At 39.8% G+C, this 16,660-nt stretch overlaps 2 protein-coding genes across 2 annotated transcripts; both read right to left on the bottom strand.

Moving 5' to 3' along the window:
• Window positions 1–10,132: 10,132 nt before the first annotated feature.
• DSM5745_01017 (ATP-binding protein) lies at window positions 10,133–12,976 on the bottom strand (the record flags this gene model as incomplete). Its single annotated transcript, XM_026743033.1, has 3 exons — window positions 10,133–10,219; window positions 10,275–12,492; window positions 12,597–12,976. The coding sequence occupies 3 exons, from the start codon at window positions 12,974–12,976 to the stop codon at window positions 10,133–10,135; spliced, it is 2,685 nt and encodes an 894-aa protein (XP_026608878.1).
• A 1,019-nt stretch (window positions 12,977–13,995) lies between these two features.
• On the bottom strand, window positions 13,996–15,452 carry DSM5745_01016 (uncharacterized protein; the record flags this gene model as incomplete). Its single annotated transcript, XM_026743032.1, has 5 exons — window positions 13,996–14,426; window positions 14,473–14,537; window positions 14,625–15,019; window positions 15,082–15,222; window positions 15,291–15,452. 5 exons carry the CDS (start codon window positions 15,450–15,452, stop codon window positions 13,996–13,998), a joined length of 1,194 nt encoding a protein of 397 aa, XP_026608877.1.
• Between the last annotated feature and the right edge of the window lie 1,208 nt (window positions 15,453–16,660).

Below are 16,660 nucleotides of genomic sequence, written 5' to 3'. Positions count from 1 at the left end.
ATAGGCTAATAATAAAGTTTATAAAAATATTTTTTTATAGTATATTTAGCACTAAAAAAAATATTAAACTTTTCTAAGGTAATTACCTTAAAACCTTGGACCTTTAGTATAAAAAATATTTTTTAATATATATATATATATTTTTATTAAGCTTTTCCTACTAAAACTTACGGGTAAGTAATTTAATAATTTTTTTATAGCTAAAGTAGCCTGCATAAAAATTATTATAATATTATTTTATAATCTTATATTATAACACGGGCACGGGAGGTATGTAAATAATACCTTTATAAAAAAAAGTTTTTTTTTTTTATGTTACTTAGTAATAAAAAAGGCTTGTTTTAAATTAATAAAAATTATATTTTTAAGTTATTATTATAATTAGCCTGCAAGAGTGTTTTCTTATTAGGCTATAATTAATTATTATTAAAGGGTATTTATAACTAGTTTAATAGTTTTTTTTTATTTATTATTTTTATAGTAAACATTTTAAGGCTTAAAAATTTTAGGTACTTATAAGCCTAACCATGTAAAGGGATAGCTAGATCCTTTAGTATTATTTTAATAATAGTTTATTAAAAAAATAAACTTAACTTTTTTTATAAAATAAAAAGTATTTTAACTTAATACTTTTTATTTTTTATTATATAATTTAATTACTGTAACAGCGTATTTACTAGATTATATTTACTTAGCTTATACTTAATTTTAAAGTTATAAGCTATAAGTAATTCTGCTTATTATACTTACCTTTAATTTAAAACCTTTATTATAAAAAAATAACGCAGGTTATTATAATTATACTATATATATATAAAATATAAAAAGCTTTTAAAATAATAATACTACTTTTTAAAGCACTTAACTACCACAAGTAGTTTTTAATTATAAACCTTATAATAAAGCTTTAATTTATATAATTAATAAAAATAAAAGGCCACGGGGCGCCACTAGTCCTGTTTTTTTTTATTAATTAACTTTTTTTACTTTAGCTATATAATAATTTTAGTAATAATAAACCTTAATATATTAATAATAATAAAAAATTTTTTTTAAAATTAAAGTATTATAGTACTAGCGGCCCGGTAAAGTTTAACTTAATTTTTTTAAACATGTTTTTTATATTAGTAGGAAATAAAAAAAGCCTGCTTTTATATTTTTTTATTATTTTTACTAAAAGCTAGGTTATTAAACATGTTACTTTAGCGTAGCTAAAAATAAAATATTAAAAATAATTTATAAAGCCTAAAAAAACCTGTAACTTATAAAATAATATTAATTTTAATTAATTAGTAATAGTCCGGCTGCAGTCCAGATTAATAAATATTTTTTTTTATTTAATAATAAAGCCTAAAAACTTTACCTTTTTTTTATAAAAACTATATTTTAATAATTTTGTATATAAATTATGCCTTTTTAATTAATTAAAAACTTTTTAAACATGGTGTATATATTTTTTTTTATTTTTAAAAAAATAAAAATGTTATTAAGGTAAATAATGCAAAACTTATTAAAAATCCCGCTTATAATTATATTTATATAAAATTAAAACATAGCTAGTGTATTTATTAAACTAAAGGGCATAATTATATACTTATAATAACTATAATAGGTTTAAAATATTATTTTTTACTTATTTTTTTTTTAATCCATATTTTATAATACATGTCACGTAAATCTAGCTTGGTAAAATATTTTATATTTACTAGCTAATTTATTAGCTTATTAATACATGGTAATAAATAATAATTTTTATTAGTTATTATATTTAAACCGTGGTAGTTAATATAAAAACATAAAAATTTATTAGGTTTTTAAATAAAAAGTACTAGTGCTTTAGCGCTGCTTTAAAATAGCTTAATTTATTTTTTTAAGTATTTTATTAAAATACTTTTTTAATATTTATAACTTATACTAAAAAAAATTATAAATAAGACCTTATAAAGGCTTCTTGCCTTTTTTTAATAAGATTTTATACTTTATTTTATTAGTTAAAAGTTAAGCAGCTTCTTGTTTAAAAAAAACTTTACTTTAGTAAATATATTAGGGTGGCAGGACTACCTTTATTTTCCCTTTAATTTTTTTTAATTAATAAAATATTATAAGTACTAGTTTTTTACGCATAGTTTTTATAAACTTTTATAATATTTTAATTTTAATAAAAGGTATATAATTTTACCAAGTTTATTTTGTTGTAATAAGGTAAAGGTTTAGATTTACTTTAATTATTTAGGGATATTTTAGGACTACTTAATAATTTTTATAAATAAAATTAATAATATAATATATTAAATTAAATATTTTTATAACTTTTTTTAAATCTTAAACCTAAGTACAAGCTTATAAACACCTGTAATAAAAAATAAAAATATTATTAATATATTAAACTAGTTATATTATATAATTAGTATTTATCTTAATACCTTGCTTTTATAAATATTAAACTAAAATAAAATTAATATTAGCCCTAGTATTAAGTAATACCTTAAACTATTAATTTACCCTATTTTTTTATATCCTAAAATCTATAAAAATAGGGAAAGTAGTTTTCTTTTTTAAATTATATAACTTTAATAACTTAGAACCAGGGAATTGCTATTTATTTTTTACTAGTTTTTTTTTAGGCTTTTTCTTATTTAAATAAGCCTTTAACAGGTAGCCTAATTTACTATAATTAAAATAAAGGCCTTTTTTCTTATAATACTTTTTTTTTTAAAAGTAAGTTACTACTTTTTTTTTACCTTTTTTTTTTTTTTTTTAAAAAAGCTACTTTATTACTGTTCTAGTTCTATCTTAAGTTATTTTTATTTTTTTTATTTTTAAAGTTAAAACTAGCTCTAGACTTCTTCTCCTTTTTAACTTTTAAGGCCTTATTATACTTATTAATAAACTTTATATAAATTATTATTATATTTACTTTAAGTATAGTTTTTAAGGGTTTTTTTAACTTTTTTAAGTGTAAGTAAATATTTTTATTATAGGTTTTAGTAAGTACTTATACCCTAAACTTTAAATTATTAAAGTATAGGCCTAACTTTATAAAGTGGAATCCCTAAAAAGTAGTATTTTAAGTATTTTATTATTTAATTAAAAAATATTAGGTGGTATAGTAGCCCTGGTTTATAACTAGGTTAACCTATATATATATAAATTTCTTAAAATTTGCCCAGGTTTGCTTATTATTTTAAAGTTTAATTTAACCTTTTTAATAATTATAGGTGTTTTTTAAAGTGTTTTAAATAATAAATATAATTTTTTTATTATTTATTTAAAAATTTTTAGAAGTACTGTAAAAGTAATTTTTTAAATTTTTAAACTAAATTTTAAGCTTTATTATATTTTTTTTTTTTAATTTTTTAATCTTTTTAAACTTAATCTTAGGCTTTTAAAAAGCCTTTTTTTTTAGTAAAGCTTATAATTTTTAATAGCCTTTTAGTACCTTTTTTATATATATTTAAAACTTTTAAACYYTTTAAAGCTAGCTTTACTAGCACTAGGTTTTAAAGGTAAAGTAGCTTTAAAATAATAATTTAAGTTATTTAAGCTTAACTTTAAACTTAAATTAAAAGAATTACTAAAATTAATTTTTTTTAAAGCTTATTAAAAATATTAATAAAAAGATTAGCGCGGGGATTAATAAAAAAATTAATATAAAAATTAATAATTTAATATTATTTTAACTCCAGGTTATAGGGGTAACTTCCCCTTATTTTTTTTAAAAAAATATCCTAATTTTAACACGTGATATTAATTATATTAAGGTTAAAAAATAAATAGGCTAAAAGTTATAGTTTTAGGCCGCTCCCCCTTTAAAATAACTTTAATTATAATAAATTTTAAATTAATAGGCTTTAATAATAATATAAAATAATAAAGTAAAAAATATATCTTACTTTATGCTTTACTAAGCTAATAAACTAAATTATTTAAGTTAGGTTTTTTTTTAACTATCTTTAATAATAATAAAATTTTTAAGTATAAATAAAAAAGGAAACACTTTTTTAGCTATTTAAATCTAGGTCTTAAAAACCTTAACTAAAATACTTATAAATTATTTTTGCTTACCCTTTAAAAATCTAGTTTAAAATACTATTATTAAAAAAGTTTAAAAAGTAGTAAATAAAAGTAACTTTAACTATAAAACTAACAAGTTTTAAAAATTTTTACTAATAATAAAAATATTAATAAAAAAATTTAATTAATAAAAATAAAGTATTTTAAACCTTGCTAAATAATACTAAAAAAATTACTTAAAAATTTAAAAAAAAGGCTAGCCTTAAGGTTATTTTTATAAATTTTTAAGCTATACTTAAGTTATTTTTAATTAAAAAGTAAATATAGGTTTAAATATTTTACACACGGGTTTTTACTTTAGCCTATACTTAGGGCCTACCCTAGCCTTGCCTAATTAATAGCTAAAACCCTAAATATTAATAACCTAGTTAAGTTATATAGCCTAATATAATAATAAGGTATGCCAAGCCTTGGCGGCCTAAGGCCAAAGCTCAGGCACTAACTCTAGACCAACGGTGGATTGGCTCCGGTGACGTTGAACGGAAAAACGTTGGCCCTGACAGTGGCTTTTGTTTATATAGGGATTTCCATATAAAGTATAGCTTCATTTAAACGAAGCGCTTGAACCTCACGTGCCGCTCCCTTTATAATTGTACTCTTAAATTTGCAGGCTTGTAGCGCCACGAAATCGCGATAAAATTTAAATATAAGCAATCTAACTTATAGGAAATATCTAGAATACTATACTATATTCTTTTAAGTATTTAAATATGTGTTGTTGTTGAGATATTAGCGCGTAAATTAAAAATCAATAATCTTATGTAGAGATATATATCTATATTCTATGGTGTTTAATGGCGCTTTTTAATCAATTCTTTCTATTTAACCTCTAGAACTTAATATATTGTGCGGTACATTAATTTATATGCAATCTACCATATAATATAATGTACCTGCACAGTTACTTTACTTTTTTTTTTACTTTGCTACCTTGTTGCGGTAATAGGGGCGAACATTCGTCAAGAAGGCATCTGTTCTGAAATGTATGGGATGTATCATACAAAGATGAACGAATTAATTACTTACGAATGGTGGGCCGTTTGTGTGGGGGGGTGTCGGCAGTATACGAATATCCCGTCCGCCACGCCCAAAAAATCTGGGTATTTGTATACTGCCAACACATTTAGTATTAGAATAAGTTTTAGTGCCTCACGTGCCCGTGTAATTAAGCTATTTTAGTTTATATAATAAATAATATATAAATATAAATAAAGGCCTTTAGGGCGCACTTACTTAAAAATTACTAAATTTATATTAAGGTATAAGTATATTAATTTTTATAAAATCTTTTATATAAATTAATATACCCGTACCTTACTAATAAATTTAATAATAAAAACCTTTAAAAACTTATTTTTAAAGTTATTTTAAGGTGTAGTAAATATATTTTTTAATTATAAATTAATATTAAAGGCTACTAACGCGCTAGTACCTAGTTTTTTATAAAAAATAATATATAAATTAAAGTACCTGTATTTATAAAGCTATTTAAAAATTTATTTATATAATATTTAGCTAAAAATAAAATTATTAATATACTAGCAAGATTATTAACATGCTAGTACCTAGTTTTTTATAAAAAATAATATATAAATTAAAGTACCTATATTTATAAAGCTATTTAAAGGTTTATCCGCGTGGTATTTAGCTAAAAATAAGGCTATTAATATACTAGCAAGATTATTAACGCGCTAGTACCTGGTTTTTTATAAAAAATAGCATATAAATTAAAGTACCTATATTTATAAAGCTATTTAGAGGTTTATCCGCGTGGTATTTAGCTAGGAACAAGGCTGTTAACACGCTGGCAAGGCTGCCAACGCGCTGGTACTTGAATTTCTATAGAGAATTGCATACAAATCAAAGTACCTGTATTTGTAAAGCTATTCAGAGGTCTATTAGTATAGAATTTGGCTTGGTAGGTGGAGGGCTTACCTGGTTGGGGTGTGTATAGGAATACGTGCCTGGTTTTGTTGTGGCTTTTGTTTATATAGGGGTTTCCATATAAAGTATAGCTCCATTTAAACGAAGCGCTTGAACCTCACGTGCCGCTCCCTTTATGATTGTACTCCTAAGTTTGCAAACTTATCGTGCCACGAAATCGCGATAAAAATTAAAATAAAGTAGAGATATTAAAAGAGCGCCTTTAAGTTAGTTTATATAGGTCTTTTTAGTGTTTAAATATTTAAAGTTCTGGAGTTTTTTACTGTTTTAGTGAATGGTCGATATCTGACGATGAGATATATATATTTGAATAGGTGGTAGTTGACTCCAGAACTCTTCTGCTAAATTGCCGCGAATACTCTTTTTTAATTCGCCGCGCCCGATTTCACCGCCCTTGTAACTTATTGATTTTCACTATTTTACCTTGCAAAACTCGATATATTGTGCGGTACATTGATTTATATGCAGTTTGCCATATAATATGATGTACCTGCACAACACCTATACTTTTTTAAATTGCTATCCTATTGCTGCGCGGCGCGCGCAGCGAACATAGTTCGAGAAGGCGTCTGTTCTGAAATGTATGGGATGTATCATACAAAGATGAACGAATTAATTACTTACGAGTGGTGGGCCGTTTGTGTGGGGGGGTGTCGGCAGTATACGAATATCCAAAAAATCTTCAAGCTGGCTCCACCATGAACACTACACTACACTAGTAGTAGTAACGACACGTCGACACCACGATTCCCAGCCCAGCAAGACGCAAAAAAATGACTAGTGCCGGGCTCGATCCGGCGACCTTATCGGTGTGAACGATACGTGATAACCAACTACACCAACCAGCCAATTATGTAAGAAGGCAACGAGGTTAAGATTATCAGATGGGTTGCTATACCCAAGAAATCGTTGCGGTAGCGGTACCAACCGACGACAAAGTACTGAAAAATGTTGGCCCGAGGAAGGGCAAACGCGGCAAACCCGTAGAAGACTATCCATGGATACTGGTCCCCATCACAGCGCGAATCCTCCCGCCCGACGTCCAAAAAAAAAGATTTCGACCTGACCCCTGGACCCCTTAGGGGTGTAAGAGGCAAAAACTGACCAGTGCCGGGCTCGATCCGGCGACCTTATCGGGTTTAACAGTGGGATTGTTAACGATACGTGATGACCAACTACACCAACCAGCCAATTGTTGATGGAAGCCCTTGGTTTTGTGTATTGCAGCCAATTGTAAAAAGAACAGCGCGGGCGCCCGCTACCCCGCCCATGATTTCCCATCATCACGCGGGCGAGGCTCAAGCTCAGTGCTGCTCCATGTACTGTACAAGGTTCAAGTCATGTATCTTAGGCTCTGCTCCATTTATATTTGAGCGCACGGTGCTGTGTCAGCTTGGTAGGTGGACAATGCCGTGTCGGGTGGGCCGGACTCTCTGAAGCGGACGTTGATATATTTCTGTGCCTTGTAGGGTTCCGGTAGGTGCGATGGAAGCGTACGCATTACGCAACCCCCCATCCATGGGAATCCCTCTCATACCACCCATGACCCAGTTTCAGAGAAGCCAACGTTACCCAGAGATGCCCGTTCAGTGGAACTACCCAAATATATTACCATTCTGCCCCAGTATACTAGCCATATCTATGAGACGACTTCACCCGTTCTGGCGCGGGACGACATGGGGGCGACGGAGTCCCAAGCTGGAAAAGGAGATTTGCATAGACAAAAATGTCTAACAGTGCGTGGTAACGACCGAGATTAACTTGGATTGTTGGATAGTAGCGTAACCCCCTCCTAGCTATGCCAGCGAAGGACGTCTGCGCTTTTTGTTCTTCAGCGCCGCCGGGTGCACCGTCCCGGAGTCGGTATATACAACGGTATCAGAGGCGAAAATGATGATGAAAAGCATGGAATATTAATAAAGTCACCGGCAGATATGCAGCCGGCCAGCATGCTTCCAGTAAACCCCCAACCCAATGCGCCTATATTGCCCAGGATAGAAATCAAGAGCAGCACAACCGTAGCGAGAGAGGAGGTGCTCGGGCAGCAGGGTTGCTTCTCCAAATCCCTCATAGCGCGGGGTGACTCACATTGACCCGTCGCTGGCCCTGGCCCCATCGGAGGCTAACCGTAATGTACTTCAAGTAGCTTCAAGTATCATGGATCTTGTTTCTCTACTTGAAACGGCCTCTAGTCAGCCGTTTCGATGATCCCTGTCTCCAGAGTCTGCCAGTTTAATCAGAAGCCCAGATTCGATAGGAGCTGGGATACTATGCCGGCATTGAATATGCCATGAGAGCAAATTGATGCATCATGAAGGCCCCCTTGAATTGCAGCCATCATCTATATGCTGAAAGGTGGAGCAATCGACAACGTTGAAAGGAAATATTATGGCCACCTCGTAAATATACAGATGCGAGTACGCGGCCACAGGCTACCGTACTGAGGTACTGTGAACAATGCCCACGGCCGAGTAGAACTGGGATGGCAGCTGGAGTCTCAGACAGAGGAAGCATAGCCCTCTAACACCCAGTCTGAATGGCATGGCTCCCGTAGTTTATGGACGGGAATGCAAAGAAACCTCCGGCTACGGCAAGCTCCAACGCCACAGGCAAGTTCACTAAAACTTATTTATTTTGCATTTGTATTATGATGTTAAAAACCAGGCATAAATCTTAACAATTGGCCGGTTGGTGTAGTTGGTTATCACGTATCGTTAACACCGATAAGGTCGCCGGATCGAGCCCGGCACTGGTCATCCTTTTTTCATCCGGGAAGATTTTTTTTTCGGCTTCCAGTCTGGAATATTTCGACTGTACGCGGAGCCGGGCACTGTCGCACGCCTTGGGGACCCTCGATTGGATACTACCGGCACAAGCATCCCGATGCTGGGGCCTGGTCGGGTCGTTGCCCGTCCGACGGTTGGGTGGGATAATGGGGATCTGTCTGTGAAGCATATTGACGATGAGGGTAAGCATGAGAAGTTCAAATGCCTGGTGATATAGACTTATGATGTACTTCTCTATCCTATCTCCACTTTGATTTGAACATATGGATTTGGCGGTACTGTAGTCTCCATAGTAAATCCTTCTTATTGTACCAGTACGTAGTCCGGTTGACCTGGGCTATGCATCACCCGTGTAGTCTTCCGAGGCATTTGCGAGCCTATCATGATAAATTTGACCGGCTGCATCTGTCTATCAGTTCACTCCGACTGAGTAAGTGCTCTCTCATTCTGATATTGCAGGAGCTACAGGAAAAACGTCGCATACTTAGCCCTGGTAGGTAAGCATATCCGGCTGTAATCAGACATCCGGGTCTCATAGGTACCGTAGTAATAGGGCTGTTCGGGAAGTAAGTGCAGAGGAATTTCGCGTAGCTATTACTAGGACCGAGGTAAAGAGTTCCTATAACATATTACATGGTTCTATAATTCTGATGTAGATGCGTTATTACTTAGGTAGGTACATGTAGGTTTGAGAGGTTACTTCACATAACAGAGGGTGCCCATGGTTTGTTGATGCAACCATTCTTGCGAAGCCACGAAGGCTTTTATACAACAGTAGCAAAAGGGAAGTATTAAATGTAGATATGACCTTTGAATATTACACAATAAACAAAACATAAATCCTTCTTGCAGCGTTTACCACACAGGAATCCTATCTCTTTGATCATGCCTATGACCGTCACACTCAACCTTGGATAGCCATATATTCCCGGCCCTAAGCGCTCTTGCCCAACCATGGTCTTCCAGATCACAATTACATACTTCTTCCCCATCTTCATCGAGTTCGGTATTGTTTTTAATTGTCCCCATGCCGCGCTTGGCGAAAACAGAACGTAAGTGCCGAAATGGATGTGCCGATTTAACTGTCTGAGGCCGCGCCGCCAATTTCAGAAGTCTATCTCTGTTATGTGGGCACGATCCTTTGATTATCTGTCTGAGAGGATGTTTGTGTAAAATATAATCGTCATGCAGGAGTTCTTTTGCAGTCAGCGTGACTGGTGAGTCAAAAATAGCTGGATGTTGTAGTAATATCTCCAGCAAGGTAGAAAGATCCTCGCTCCAGTTATTGCCATCACAGTAACAATCAAGTATATCACGCAGGGTATAATTCAGGACCACGAGCCAAACTGGTCGAAGCACGGGCTTATCACTTCCAAACTTTGTGCTGCAAACGAGATGGTTGTTGAGGGATGCACCTAAATCCAGTAAAGAGATAACTAATCCATGATCTCTACCATATGCAGCACTGACAAGCAAGTTCAGATCTGTGTTCCCTGCCAGCAGCTTGGGATCTTCTTTTGCGCTCTGCAATGTGTATTCGGATTGGCCATGGGCCGCAGCAAAGTGAACAAAGGACCAGTGCAGTGGATGCCCCGACTCGAATAAATGCCGTCTATCTGAAGGATGAGTAGGCTCTGGAGAGATCCCAAGCTTTCTGGCAGTTTGCTCAAGAACACGACGACACTTTACAAGCAATATCACCGGCAGTTGGACAGGAGATTGCTGAATCTGAGGCTCGAGATATTCACAAAGATCGGGCCGATACTTCTCAGGGTAGGTTAAGATCTCTGCAATTCGCAGTTTGAGCAATCTGTCGGGGGCGACGGCGTCGTTGGCATTGACAATCTGTCCTAACCTGGGATGATCCAAAACGAAATCCCGCGCAGACCGGTGGAAAAATTCAAACCTTTTCGCGTTAATGGTGCTCAACTCAACCATTCCATCCTTGTCTTGGAGCTCGCTGTCGTATGAATAGTTCCTGTAAGGTATGTATGGGACGAGCTCTAAGAATCCTTTTGTGATGCTTGTCACTCGGCGTTCCACATTATCCCTCACCTCCTGTAATTCTTCAGGAGAAAATGGCGATATCGCTTCGAGGGACGGAAAATCAGGATGATCAAGCTCGTCGAGCCACCAGAATGCGACGGAGGTGTAATTAGGGTACCATTGATTGCTAGCCACTAGAAGTAGCACATGAGCGGCCCTTTTTTGATCGTGGGGCTCCAGAGAATCCAACAGTTGCGTGTACAGTGCATTGAGCTCTCTTGGTGTAGTTTCAAGAGTTTCTCTCAATGCAGATATAGGGTCACCGCGAAGGATTTGTGACCGCAAAGAGCGAACGACTATCCACGCCCACAGGAAGACACCATTCGACATGTAAACCACGTCTTCAACTAGCGCCAGACAGTCGTCGCCATCTTGTCGGGCCTTGATAGTTGATCGCAGCATTTGCCGACTATAGATGTAGATGTCGTGACTCGTCAGCTCATGGAGATGTAGGCGTTGCTCGGGACGATCGGTGAAAGTCATCTGGAACTCAACATGAGGGCGGGAGCTGACGCATATCTTGATGTCTTCAGCGTTCGCCCAAGACTTGAGATCTTCCGCTAGACGCATATGGTCCACACTATCACCGTCGTACTCGTCCAGGCCGTCTATAACAAAGCAGAAGCGGTGTGCTGGAAGCCTCGTGTATTGAATGAGGAGCCGAAATGCTTCCTGTATGTTGGCGGGACGAAATAGGGTGCTATCAGTGCCCGCAGAAGCAGCCGTACGCTTGAAGAGATCCCATTGAGATGGAAAGACTTGAGGTATTAGATCTGGGCACTGCCTGAGGACTTCAAAGAGAAGAGCCCTCTGCAACCCCCGAACTGACCTCTGCAGTTCGTCGCCAGCCTTCCAGAAGAAGAAACGGGCGACGACGAGCTTCTTGCGCCCTGCCCAGTGGGTGAGTTCCTCCTCTGTTCTCGGATGGGAACTGAGAAATTTCATCAGCGTCGACTTGCCCGATCCTGCCTTCCCTGAGATGTGGAATATCCCACTGCCTGTCTTCAGCCACGTCAGGAAGGAGCATCGTGCCGCTTTTCGTCTCGTCTGTTCCTCCTTGAAAGACCATATTTTCCAGCTCTCAAGCTCATCATATTCTTCGTCATTAACCTCTGAATCCTCCTCGTCATCTGTATCAGTCGCGTCATCATCTGTCGTCTGTCGTGTGTTGGAATGTTCATTGACGCTACCTATGATACCGTGACCACTGTCACTCTCTTCTTCGCTCTCTAGAAACCACTCAAACGTCCCTTCACCTGGATCGTGTATCGCATCCTCTCGACTATACATTGAGGCGAAGTGTAAGTGCTCGAGGATTCGATTCTCCGCTGGCATCGAGGTCATTCTCGAGACCAGAACATCCAGGAACGACTTGACATCCTCTAGGTTCCCGCCGACTTGAACGCTTCTTGTAGGCACGGACGACACTGAATCGGTTGGTCTTGTATAAGTGTGCTCATCGACAGGCGACCGCCTCGTGACAGCCTCTCGCTGGCTCTGGTTTTGGTCCGCCATAAGTCGCTCCACGGCGTCAATGATTTCGCTCCGAACCCTCGAAAGCTGTGTAGCGCTTTCTGCAGCGAGTCTTTCGCCCTCACTCTGCATGCGATCGAGTTGCGTTTTAACGGAAGACTGTTGATCACTAACCAAACACATTAGCACCCGATCGCAGTCAAGCCCCCCAACTCATGGTACAGCACTCGCCCGAGCATCAGACTCAGTCGCAGGAGAATCTGTGACCGATACTCGTCCAGTCTTCTCTCTATACTTTGTAGCTGACCGCTCTTTCGCATGCTGCTCCATTTCACCTTCAAGCTCTTCCATGCCGAGTTTTTATCAGATACCCGGAGCCCTTCCAGAATCACGACAACATCTGCGGACAACTTATTGCACTTGGACGCAAGATCTTTGAGTGCCCGCTCGTGCTTCGTGTTTCCGACGATATCAACATCCATGTCTCCCGTTGCGGCCTGGAGATCGGTGACGATGGTGGTGATGTGGACATTCTCGACAGTGGTGCCACTGGCTGAATTGTATACTTCATACGTCCCGGCGACAAGCTTCGAGGAGAAGTCGATGAATTGTAGAATCACGGCCGCCAAGCTCAGAGCCGAGATTGGATCCATCGTGTCGTGTTGTAGCCTGATCTCTGTATCGTGGTTTCATCACCCTCTTCCAGCCAGCTTTAGCAGTCAGACTCTTCCGGGTATGCCTAGGAGAGCAGGCATCATACTTAGAGCAGTAGACTGTTCGATTCGTCTCAGCTAGCAGCTATAGCGGGCCGTAGTTAGTCGTACATTCGGTTTTCACGGTTTCCTCTCCCAGGAAGATAGCTCGCGCGCTGAGAATGAAAAGAGGGGAAGCTGGACATCAGCAGAAGAATCTTCATCTTCCAGTTCAGCCGCAGAGCCTTGCCAATTGATCCAGGCCACGTCAGCTACAGGGGCTATGCTGTGTGGACGGTATGTGATACGAGGGGGAGGTGACACAGTGAATCAGCCACATTTGGACAACCAGCTTCAGCCCGGGGCCTTCGGCGACATTGAGAAAGGGGAGGATTACTGGCAAAATTCCATGAATCAATATTATCTCAGACCTCCCTATGCATGCAGATCCGTATATACTGTATCTTAAGGTACGGTGACAGCAAGATCAAGTGCTCCCGTTTGGTGATGAGCCTTGACTCGGGTGCCGGGAGTTGTTGCTGGATTTTCAGCTTATAGACAGGGACTGTAATAACTTGGTGAGTAAGAGTAGCGCGCTGGAGCGGTGCCAAGTATCTACATGACCTACAACCGAGCATTCTACGTGTGAGCGGAGATGTAGATATATAAGCGTTTGGCACATCTACTCGCCTGCCCTATACATGATTCTTGAATACTAGGCGGGTTACTACGGCGGCAAACCAAGCGCCTATTCATATATCATCGGCTCGTACACAACGCTTGGAAGGTTATTCCTCTTGATGCGCATGTACTCGTTCGGCTGGAGGCTCGACGCACGCGACAGGAATCAGCATAAGCAAGCCCTAAGCGAGGGACGAAAATCCAACTACCACCAGAACTGTAGGTTTGCTTCCAGCCCGTGGTTCATCATAGAAATCTGCGTTAAATTACCATCACAATTTAAAGTACCAGTATCATATCTACCCGCGGTCCTCAGCCGACGTCCAAAACGTCTGGTGCACAGTAACCTGATTCTTATGCTGCAACTCCTCCGGGTCCTTGGTCAGACGCTCCTGGCTACTTTGAGTCCTAGTCTCCGAGTCTACTGCGCCCACAGTTTTGAACACGGACGTTGTCCCCGTACCTACCATCGTCTCACTATCCTCGGAAATAAGAACAGGCCGCCAGTCCTTCGGCTCGTCTTTGTTCCCCGGTGTTTTCGGCGCCAAGATAGACAGCGCGTACCGTCCCTCCCGGCATTTATAGCTTGGCTTGTTAACTCGGTAGGAGCGCGAGGAGGTGCTGCCGTCGACGAGCCAGCGGAATAGGGGCTTCAGGGTGATGAGGCTGCCGGCCGTGATTGCCGAGCCGGTTTCGACGACGGACCAGATGATCATCAGGTACGTGGAGTCTGGATTTGGTTAGTGGCGGTGCCTGGTGGGGGATGCATAGCTTACAGAGGAACTCGGTGTCGGTGTAGTACTTCAGATACGGCATGCGGATGACGACGGCGACGCTTGCTCTGTCAACACAATATCAGCTTGTCTGGGGTCTATCCAGGCAGGCACCTGCGACTGCAAGTGCTGCCTCAGTGGGCGAGTTCACGAACATTGCTCCCAGCCCCAGAATTGCGCACAAGGCAACCTTTGTCCGCGGCGACATCTGCAGATCCCAAATCAAGACCGCTGGCAAGATGCCCAGTGTTAAGTCCGAGATCATGCACAGCGCACTGTAGCAGTACGCGAAGACAAGGATGGCATTGGGCGCCAGACATGTCCCTCCCGTTGTCGCGGGGTCGATTTGGCCCCAGAAGTACGAGATCGGGCGGCAGCTTAGCAGAAGCACGAACCAGAAGACCAGCGTGATGGTCACGACGGCCCCGATCACGCCCCAGAGAATACCCCGGTAGACGCGGCCGACGGCGATCCGCAGCAGGGCGAGCGAGATGGAGACTTTGGCGATGGCCGCCGACCACACGAAGAACATTTGGGCGAGCCACCAGATCTGGGATACCGGTTATTTGATTAGTAGGGGATGTTGTGTCTCGTGTAGTTTGGTGGACACACCATCATTGCCTGCTGCAAGGCCTGGATAGTATCCTGTGGATTTCCGCTCTGCATACTAAAGCTCTGAAAGTCCACGAGCTTGTGCCCGATTCCAACCATCGCGCCGAGCGCAAAGTCGAGGCCGAATGCTAGAAACACGACCTGCGTTCCGATCAGTTACCATACGGACTGCATTCTCCAGCGGGTCTGCGGTAGAAAGGAAATCCTACCAGCGCCGCGACCATCAGCCCGTCATCCCACCCGAACGCTCGCAGCATGTACAGCCGCACAAAGCACCGCAGGATGACCGCAATCACAGCCACACCGAGCATGACCGCCGTGACGACGACGATGGCCAGGCTGCGGTCATTTAGAGGCTGCGTGTACTTCATCCTGCAAGATTCGAAGTAGAGCAGGGTGTAAATGCAGGTGTAGGAGCAGAGGCAGAACAGTCCTATAAGACCACCTCATGGTGCACATCGCACTTCGTAACCTTGTCGACAAGGTGGAGCAGGAGGGGGAAGAGAAGCGCTCCACACTCGCACTCTCGCAATGCCATCTAGACCGCAGAGGCTGTGGACAGTGTCAATGCACAAGCAGGGTTTGCGCTACTCGAGTCAGTTATTCGGCTATACCGCGTTGGGCACCGAATGCAAGAAAGTTCAGGGTTGCTGGAGCCGAAGTTGCTTCTTCCACGAGGCATAACTTGCCATTCTTCACGAGCCAAGACGCTGAACAGAGAATTGCAGATAGGCTTTGGTGCTAGTAGTGATAGCCACCGCTTGGCTTTCTTAGCGTCTACTGTATTGAGGGTCGGAGGACGCCGTTTTTAATCTATTTGCCTAGTTCCATGGTTGCAGGGACCAGAGTGCTTCTCCCATAGTCTATGGTACTCTCCCTGGTCTGGCCTGTCCTCTCCCTGAATCGTCGTGCTGTGCGCATTTCAAACCTGACTCCGTGCAATCTCCAGCTCCATCTCCAAGCCGGGGCAACCTCGCTAACCACCTGCACCCCGGTAGGTAAGGTTGCATTGAAGCTTCTAATTCTCCCCGCCACGAACGCAGCCTGCAACTAGTCCCGAGCTGGCCATAGCACCCTGATCTGTGATCAACAACGATCAGGGACTAGCATATTTGATCATCGCGCTGATCGCTCATCGCGCATCGCAGCTGGAGCCGGCTCGCCCCGACTGTGCAGTCTCCACTGTCCTTTTACCAGGGTCTAGCCAACAGCATTGCCATCGCGCGCATTTCCAAATCCCCATTGGCGGATCTGGAACGCTAAACATTCATCAATCTAAAAACAGAGCACAGACGCGTGGCAAATCGAGGCATCGATCTGGGCCCAGAACAGCCGCATCGCACATGGTTCCAGCCCCGTGGAATTGGAATGGCCCACAATCCCCATCGTTAAAGCAGGTTGGTGACGAACTGGCAGTGCATGATTCATAAACCCTGACTCTGCCCTGTCCGGCCATCCAGTTTCCGCCGGCCCTGTTGAGATTGGGAGAATGGATATTGAGAACGAAGGGTTCTCTGCCTGAGAGATAAAATGCCCGAGATTACCTACCATCGTACTATGACGGGTGTTCCGAGTAGCA

Source organism: Aspergillus mulundensis (genome assembly GCF_003369625.1).
Source record: "Aspergillus mulundensis strain DSM 5745 chromosome Unknown scaffold_0, whole genome shotgun sequence".
In the NCBI taxonomy this organism is placed as follows: domain Eukaryota; kingdom Fungi; phylum Ascomycota; class Eurotiomycetes; order Eurotiales; family Aspergillaceae; genus Aspergillus; species Aspergillus mulundensis.
This window is presented reverse-complemented; position numbering and strand designations above follow the sequence as displayed.